Raw genomic sequence first — 9,995 nt, 5'->3', positions numbered from 1 at the left:
TTATCACTTAAAGACAAGAAATGTTTATCATAGAATCAGTAAACGTAGTAACATACAATTGTCATCAGAGGGAGCCACGTAAGAAGACCAACATTTGTTTCGAGTCGGGCATCTATCTTTCCTTTTTCTATGGAATATACTGTCATTCATATTAGATGTCCCACAAAAATGTAGAAAACAGATTTTTCTGGAGGATGAATTTATCGCCGCATCAAACATGGTGTATCAAGGGGAAAATGTGCTTGTCATAGAGTTTAAGAAAAAGGAAGGATGTCGTGTATTGCTCGATCGAAAAAACTTGATGAAATTACAATATATAGAAGAGAGTATTTTTGAAACGATCGGGCGAAAGTCATCCATCATACGTCCAGTTGTATTAAAACAATTTGAAATTATTGGAAATTATATAGACCGGGAATTCACCAATGTGCTTTCACCTCCGAAAACAATTGAAGAAATGATAATTTTTATTAAAAATCTTCGGGCTTAGGTTTATGCTTATGTATTATTGTCGTATTTTCCCCCCTGCGCTCATCGGTCTTTATTAGGAGTGCCTCGAAATCGGCGTAAATAGTAAATGGATGGCGTTGTGCATTTTCCCACGCTTTAAATTCAAGCATTGTTTCAACTTCGGGCATAATGGGGAGAATAGGTTTATGTGACCCACAAATAAGTTTATGCTGTTGGAGAGCAAGCCGTCCGCTTAACTTATGTTTTAAATTTTGATTATCAAATGACGTAAAGCACCGTTTACAATAATAAACCGAATGTCCGTGTAAAGTAGTTTGTGAACGAATAAGGCGTGAAAAATTTGAAATATATACATAGTGGCTTTTTTCATCGTCACTATATAAAATTATATCAAAATGGTTGGCTTTTTCTTCATCTACTACTTTTATTGGGTATACATGACTACGTTTTTATGGCGTTGGGAAAGTAGCGTCCCCATCGCCCAGTACCCTTCATTGGGCACTGCAATAGTCCCACTCTGGTCTTAAGTGATTGGAGTGGTCTGGCCCTCCAGGTTGGGGGTTGGGCGCTGGGTTAACAACCCAGCCTCGTAAAAAAACTTATGTTCAGGAACCAAACAAAAAGCCTCGGAATAGTGGAGATAAGGAAAACAAAAATGGAAACTGGAAATCGGAAATATCTTTGGGTACATGGAACGTTCGCACATTATACAGCATTGGAGCGGCACATACAGTGACGCAAGAAATAGGGAGATATAAACTTAAAATCGTGGCTATCCAAGAAATTAGATGGCAAGGAACGGGATCCTTGGACATTAATAATCATACCATTTTCTATGGGGACTGCGATGATCGACGACAATTTGGTACGGGTTTCATAGTTCATAAGTCAATGGTACCAAACGTAATGGAATTTAAGACATTTAACCCGAGAATATCACTATTAACAATTAAAGCATACTGGTTTAATCTCACAATTATTAGTGTTCATGCCCCTACTGAGGAAAAGACTCAAGAAGAAAAAGACGACTTCTATGATGGATTAACGAACGTAGTAGATGGGATACCTAATAACAGAATAGTGGTTATATTAGGAGACCTTAATGCAAAAGTAGGAAAAGAATTAATATTTAAACCAACCATTGGCCACCATAGCTTGCACGAAGTATCTAACAATAACGGCCTCAACCTAATCGACTTTGCAACGAGCAAAGGCTTAGTGATCAAGAGCACAATGTTTCCCCATAAAAAGATCAATAAGGGAACACGGAAGTCACCAGATGGTAATCACACAAATCAAATTGACCATGTACTAGTCAATGACAGGTTCAAAAACAGTATTACGGATGTCAAAACGATGCGAGGAGCGGACTGTGACTCTGACCACTATTTGGTTAAGGTAAAAATTAAAGCAAGACTGAAGAGAAAGGTGGCAACAAGGCCAACGGTAATAGACAGATATGATATTACTAAGTTCACAGATGAAATTCTCTGTAAACGTTTTAAAAGTGAGATACACAAACGCAGCAGGGAATTAAATATAGATAGTATAGACTCAATAAATAATATGTGGAGGAGGGTACAGGAGACAATAAAAGAAACATCAGCTGAAGTCCTGGGAAAACCAAAAAACACTAAAAAACCATGGTTCAATGAGAGGTGTGAGAAAGCCCTAAATCAAAGGAAAAAATTTAGAAACTTGTACCTTAATGACCCTTCCCACGAAGAAAACAAAATAAAGTATAATGAAAGCAGAAGAGAAGCAAGCCGAACCTTTAAGTACGAAAAAAGAGTCTATACGAAAAACATCTTGGAAGAAGCAGAAAAATATCACAATGAACATAATACACGCCAATTATACAAAAAAATTAATACACTAAAGGGAGGTTACAAAAAATATGAAAAGTTCTTAGTAAAGGAAGATGGAACACTAATTACTGCACGATCAGATATTGTAGAGAGGTGGAAAACGTATCTCGAACATCTGCTTAACTGCAACGACCCCAGAGAAACCTTTACTTGGACCAGGACAGAACCCAACCTAAACGAATGTACAATACCGTCAAAACAAGAAATTGAATTACAAATAAGGCGATTGAAGAACTATAAATCACCTGGTGAGGATGGTATACAAGGGGAAATTATGAAAATGCTAGACGAGGATTCATTAACACATATACATAGGTTACTAACCAACATTTGGGAGCGGGAAGTACTACCAGAAGGTTGGAATGTCGCTGTCGTATGTCCAATCCATAAAAAAGGTGACCCACAAATATGTAATAACTACAGAGGAATTGCCTTATTGAATGTGGTCTACAAGATATTGTCCTATTGCATTTTAGATAGGATTAAACCTTGCGTAAGAGATACTGGGGGATTACCAAGGTGGTTTTAGACCCAACAGATCAACAACAGATCAAATCTTCAGCTTAAGACAGATCATAGAAAAATCATGGGAATTCAATAAAAGCATATGTATACTATTTGTAGATTTCAAAAAAGCATACGATTCTGTCCACCGACATAGTCTAATAAACATATTAAAAGAGTTTAAGTTCCCGAACAAACTAATAAAATTAATTGAGGCCACTCTGCAAAATACAGAAATCAAAATAAAGGTAGCATCGGAATTGTCAGAACCAGCAACGGTTAGGACAGGTCTAAGACAAGGAGATGCGCTATCACCAATATTGTTCAACCTAATATTAGAAAAGGTAATTAGAGCAACAAATTGTAACGATAGAATAGTATTGGGAAACTCGAACATAAATATCTTGGCTTATGCGGATGATATAGCAATATTAGGAGATACTGAAGAAACGGTTAAACAAGTGTGCAGGAAACTTATCACGATGGCTAGTAAGGTCGGACTGGAGATAAACGACGAAAAAACAGAGTACATGATTGTAAGTCGACAGGACAGAGAATATCAACAAGGACAATCCATGAATGTAGAAGGGCATGTATTCAAAAGAGTAACACATTTCAAATACTTGGGGCACTTGATAACACAAGATAACGATTTGAAGATGGAAGTCAGTGCTAGGATACAAAAAGGCAACAAAAGTTTTTTTGGTCTTGGAAAAGTACTGAGTTCAAGAACATTATCGACAAACCTGAAAATACAAATGTACATGACCCTGATACGACCCATAGTACTGTATGCCGTGGAAACATGGCCACTTAGGAAAGCAGAAGAAACCAGACTAAAAGTATTTGAAAGGAGAATCTTACGGAAAATCTACGGCCCATGCTTTGACACAAACACAAGTGAATGGCGTAAACGTCATAATAAAGAACTCGAAGAGCTGTTCCAGAGACCGAACATCGCGAATGAAATCAAGAAAAGAAGATTAACCTGGGCTGGACATGCATGTCGGAGAGTAGGATCCATAGTCAGAACAACAATCGAAGAGAACCCGGTCGGTAAGAGACCCTTAGGAAGACCACGCTTACGCTGGGAAGACTGTGTAAAAAGAGACGTGGAAAACATTGAACCAGAGATACCATGGAGAGTAGTGGCAGAAAACAGAGATAGATGGAGAGAAATTTGTTTGGCGGTATGGTCTCAATGACCTAAAACCTAAAAAAAAAAAAAAAAAAAAAAATGACTACGTTCTAAAGATATTTTTTTAACTCCGTAAACGTTAACTGACACCCCCAGGTTATTCTTTTCAAAAATTTTAACCTCACTCCACGGTGTTGAAAATGTTAGCCCTGAAAAATTATATTTTTGTTCGTGTTGATAATAATTTTCACCCACGCGATGTTTATTTGGGCCCGTTACATGTTTTGCCAGAATGGCCCATTTAAAACAATAATTATCATTATTTTGTGGGTTAATTTTCGTCCGCTTATTAATTAAAGAAGGAGGAAGCTTAATATAGGACGAGCCAGCGTAATTGACATTTTCTTCGTTAAATGTTAAAAGAACTATTATCCTGTGTATTATTAGAATTATTATTGGTATTAGTATTATTATCGGTATTACTATTATTATCGGTGTTAGTATTATTTTCGGTATTAGTATTATTTTCAGTATTAGTATTGTTATCAATATTTCTGATCGGGATTTGAATATTTGGAGTATCACCCATGGGTGTGTATTTGTAAACGGATAATAAAAGACCGTCAATTTTTTCTAATGAAAAACCACTACCTTTCCCTTTATAAATCTCCTCTTCATCGAGTAAAGTAGCGAACGCCTCATCTATTAATACATTTATATCAGAATCAATAAATATTGGACTAGCCAATGTCTTGAAAGACCTGTTTTGCGAAGAGTTATCTACATTTGGTTGGTTGTAAGTAGCTTCTAGTTTCAAATTTAATTTAATTGGTGATATGGCAACAATTCATTTTAATAAATCAACAAGTTCTATTTTTAACGATTGGAAAAAAAGAACTATAATTTTCGAAATTGTTTAGATTTTTAGCGTAATACCATACGATTTTTCGACCATGTGCGGATTTAATTTCGACAAAGCCTAGTTTGTTAGCTATATCCATTCGAGCCTTTTTCGTACGTGATGGTGTATTATTTACACGTACGCGTTTTTCACCTACCATAATATGGATATATTATTTAAAATAAAAATTCTAGCACTGATAATATATTAAAATCTTACCTGTCACATCGCATAGTCCGGCATCTTCGACATGTTTTAAAACTTCTACGCATAAATCATCATACCCATCATCGTCAAAATGTTGGTTTGATGTATTATTTGAATTTTGAAGCTGATTTGAGGGACCTGCTGGCTGATCTGGCACTTTTAATGTTCGGGACAATCTCTATTTCACCTCGTTGTACATCTTGTACTTGTGGAGTCGTGATATCACATCGTACACGGTTGTGAGTGTTTTTCATATGGCGAACAAGGTTCGATTGGTAACTAAATGATTTATGCACGCATGGAAAGCAGACTTTATCATGTTTTTTCATGTGTCTGATTAAATTGTCCTTGCGGGAAAACTCCGGTGGGCACTGTTCGCATTTAAACATGATGAAACGAAAATTTAACACTTGTAAAAATTTAAAAGTCGGAGCGTGTAAACGTGTCGAAACAGACTAAACCGATTAAGCTATACTCAGTGATATATAAGGACATGTATACAAAAGAACTAATGGTATATACTATAAAAACATTATTAAGAGTATGCGACATCCTTAGACTATTTGTTAATTGAATAAATATCCTAATGACAGGATACTATCAGAATATAATCAGAGCTATTAGTGAATACATTAAGCAGATGGTGCGAATTTGTAGACATTTATTCGATTTATTTGAAAGTACTATACGACATCCTGGCTAGGACATAGCGTTAATGAATATCGGTGCTAATGTGTCTACTATCAATACATTCTTTACAATTTATTAAAATGACGATTCGATGCCCGGATGTGCATTGTATGGTGGCGACAGACCCTATTAAGTATCAATATACCTGACCGATTGTGTCTGTTGTAAATCCCTTTTAAATGGTTATTAAATTGAATTTTAGCTAATGTGACCAAGTATCAATAAATTTTATACATTTAATTAGATGCCTACAGGATGTGTATACATTCTTTATAATACCTTAATGTGCGGCGACAGACCCTATTAAGTATCACTATTAAAACATGACCACTTAAAGACATTTAATCGAATGTGTATGCTAAAATTGCCAATGACTATTAAATTAGATTTTATTTTTAAGTATAACAGTTTTGATTACTAACATCAATGGAGTTATAGTCGAAGTGGGTAAAGACGTCTTCAAATATAATGGGGGTATACGGTTCAACCCTAAGACCAGATTTTTTGTACATTTTTCTTTACGTTATTAAAATACTATATAAAATAATATATGATAACAGTGATAAGAAAATGATAGAATTGATAAGAAATGATAACAGTGATAATGATAACTGGCGATAACATAAAATTGATGTCGGTTACGTAGTGGATATGGCGGCGGCGGGCGATGGATGAGGGATAAGGGATGAGGATGAGGTTTTAGAATCGGCTAAATCATACTACTACTCACGATGCATAATACTCGTCTGCAGTAATTACTACTCGTAGCTACTTGTCGTTAGTAAATAAACCAATCATACGTAATATATATTGTTATAAGATACTAATTAGCTACCATTGTTCTAAAATTCAATAATAGCCAATAGGTAATCTAAAATGTACATCAATGAAAAAAAATGCATTGATTATAAATTCTATTATACAGTTTATTATAGGTATATTGTACATCGCATATATTTACAAGTTATTTTTATTTACGATCATCGAAAAATTAGATAAGACATAAACAATAAACCGTGCATTGATGCGGGTTGTGTTTGGGGGGGAGTATACATACACACACTAATGATCAGTGTTTGGAAGGTACGAGTTCCAAAAGGAACGGATTCCTGAACAAGTTTCTTTTTTAAGGAACGGCACATTGAACGAGTTCATTTTTCAAGGAAAAATAACGAATTATTGTTCGTTCCTTTCGAGTTCCAATTTACACAGATATATAAATAATATTAATTACTTCAAATATGTTTTTTCTTAGAGTAAATCATTATCGAGTAGGTATCGAACTGAATTGTTAAAGTTCGTCATTAGTAATTAGGTAGGTACTAGGTTCTCTGGTACTTTATACTCATTAGTAGTAACTTTATTAATATTTCTCAGAAATAATAACACTAATAACACTAATAACTTAGATAGAAATGTCAAATGAGTATGTAATATATCTTTATATATTATATTATCATATAAATCGTTATCGTCGTGTCGCGGTCATCGGAAAATAGCACAACACTGAAGATCGACCAATAAAATAATTTATTAAATATGAATTATGATCCGGGTTGTGATTTGTGGTACACTAGTCACTAGTACCTACAGCTAAAATGTATAATAATACATTACTATTATATTATTATGTTACATAATATTTATACCAATAAACGATAACTGATAAGACAGTCGACATACGCTCGCCGGCCAGCAATTGAAGAAAATCCCAAAATAGAATTTACTTACTAAAATTATCTCATTCGATTATATAATATTTATATGTAACTTATGTAAGACCCCGCATGTTTGTATAGTCAAATAATCATTTAGTACTATTGTCAACACTAGACAGCTAGTATCAATGTTTCATTTACTTTTTATGAACACTAGAATTCTTAATGTGAAGTGAATTTTGATTATCTATACTCTATTTACTAATGTAAAAAAATACTTCAAGGTGAAAATGTAGACTTGGATCAGACGGTAAATCTGTACGAAATGCTTGAACCGTGTTTAATGCCACTAAGGAATGAAGAACAATTTTCAACTTTTGAAAGTAAAGCAAAGTCAATGTGTGGTTCTTAGCATTATAAAAAAGATACTCAAAGAAAAAGGAAATTGAAATTACCTTATGGTGGAAGTGAAAAAGAGCACACCGAGTTTAACGGACGTAAGTCATTTATAACAGACAGTTATTATAGCGCGATTGATACGCTTAAATGCCACCTAGCGAGAAGAAAAGATGTTTATTTGCAACTGAGGAATTCTTTTGGATTTTTATAGAACATGAATGAAGTGGTAAAATTTGACTTAAAAGAAAAAGCAAACAACTTGCTAAACATGTATCCTTCAGACTTGGACTTAACATTTCCCGAAGAATGTTTGTATCTCCAAACATTTTTACAAGAAAAAAAAACATATTATGAAGAAACAAAAGTTCTAGGTGGAAAAAAGAAACTGGGATCTAAAGCCTCCAGACTTTTGAGCCATTTAAAATCCTTGAAAATAGAGTCACTGTTTCCAAATGTTGAAGTAGCTCTAAGAATATATTTGAGTATGGTTGTCACAAATTGTAGCGGAGAAAGATTTTTTTCTGCTCTAGGGCAGGTGAAAAACTTTTTAAGATTCACTTTACGGCAGGATAAAATGAAGGCCCTTGCACTTTTGTTTAAAGTAAGTGAATTAATGAACAATATTTCTTTCGATGAAATAGTGGAGTCTTTCGCAACGTTAAATTCAAGGAAACAATTTTTTTTTAATGTGTAAATGTGTAGTGTAAAACAAAAACATACTCTTTTAATGATTAATGAATAATATTTAGTTCAATCATAAATTAAAAATTTTTAAATGCTGTTGTATATTATTTTATTAAATATAAAACACGTTTTATTTTAAACAAAAAAAGTCTGTTTATACGTTTTCTTAATCCTCGTCTTATCCTCCACCCACTCTGATCATTCGTAGGGGCGCAAAATCAACCCTAGCCTACTGGTGATCAACTCCTTATTCAGGCCCTGTTTATTACAATTAAAAAACATATTAAATGCACAAAATTGATTAGACAAGATCAGTCAGGTATTGGACTATTGCGAAATACAACGGTTCACACTACAAGAAATTCAACTGATGAATGAGTATTGTGTTGTTATGTCACCTTTAGCTGATACCTTAGACTTTTTACAAGGGGAAGACAGTATGTACATGGGCTTTTTACTGCCAAGTCTGTATGCGATGGAAAAAAAATTGAAAGCGATTGACAACGAGAAATTAGTTTACTGTACACCTCTTTTACAAATAATCATCGAATCTATTAAAACAAGATTTGAACCAATTTGGAAGAAAAACGAATTAATATTAGCATCATGTTTAATTCCAAGGTTCAAACTTATTTGGCTTGATAAATATAATCAGTGTTTGGTTGAGCAAAATTTGAACTTTGTTCTACTGTACAGAAAATGATGAAAATGAAACAAGTGATAGTAATGATACCACAAACAAACAATTTGACAAAGCACAAATTTTTTTTTGTCTTCCATTGAACAATCAACCAAAAAGTTCCTCTGCAGATGAAATAAAAATGTACCTGAAAATTCCATTGAATGAGATAAATAAGTTATTGTTTTATCCAAAAATTATGAAATTTTTTTTTTAGTATAATACACCAATGCCCTCAAGTGCTCCTGTCGAGAGACTGTTCTCTACTGGATCCAACGTAATGACCGTTAAATGTTACAGACTAGGTGGTGAACTATTTGAAAAATTAGTTCTTCTAAAACAGAACAAAATTACTCTTTAGACTGACACGATCGTGTCACACGAATACCGCGATCTCACCCGCTATACCCCCTTGGATAGGTATCACCACTCGTTCGATAATCAATCGGGACGCCCGAGCTAAATAACTAGTTTTCGGAGTCGGCGATGAGCCCCGAAGCTCTCGCGACGTGTATGACGACCGCCGCGAGCGACGGCGGCGTTTGTCTGTTTTTAACCGCGCATTACGTTACGTCTCGACCGCCGCTTACGCAGTTCGTGTGTGTCGCGACTTCTGATACATAATATTATATATATATCTTCGTTCTTTTTAATTTTGCGAGCTGTGCCTCCGCACCTCCGGTGGTTATTGTTTGTTATTATAATTATAAAAAAACAAAGCTTCTCTTTTATTATTATTATTATATTAATTTCTTTTAATATTATACATACGCTCGTTTTTCTTTTCTTTTTTTTG

At 34.3% G+C, this 9,995-nt stretch overlaps 1 protein-coding gene across 1 annotated transcript; it reads left to right on the top strand.

The window, feature by feature from the left end:
• The first annotated feature begins 1,377 nt into the window (after window positions 1-1,377).
• Window positions 1,378-2,868, top strand: LOC126553677 (uncharacterized). Its single transcript, XM_050208816.1, has one exon. It carries the CDS (start codon window positions 1,378-1,380, stop codon window positions 2,866-2,868), a length of 1,491 nt encoding a protein of 496 aa, XP_050064773.1.
• Window positions 2,869-9,995: the final 7,127 nt, after the last annotated feature.

Source organism: Aphis gossypii, unplaced genomic scaffold (assembly GCF_020184175.1).
Source record: "Aphis gossypii isolate Hap1 unplaced genomic scaffold, ASM2018417v2 Contig00299, whole genome shotgun sequence".
Lineage (NCBI taxonomy): Eukaryota > Metazoa > Arthropoda > Insecta > Hemiptera > Aphididae > Aphis > Aphis gossypii.
This window is presented reverse-complemented; position numbering and strand designations above follow the sequence as displayed.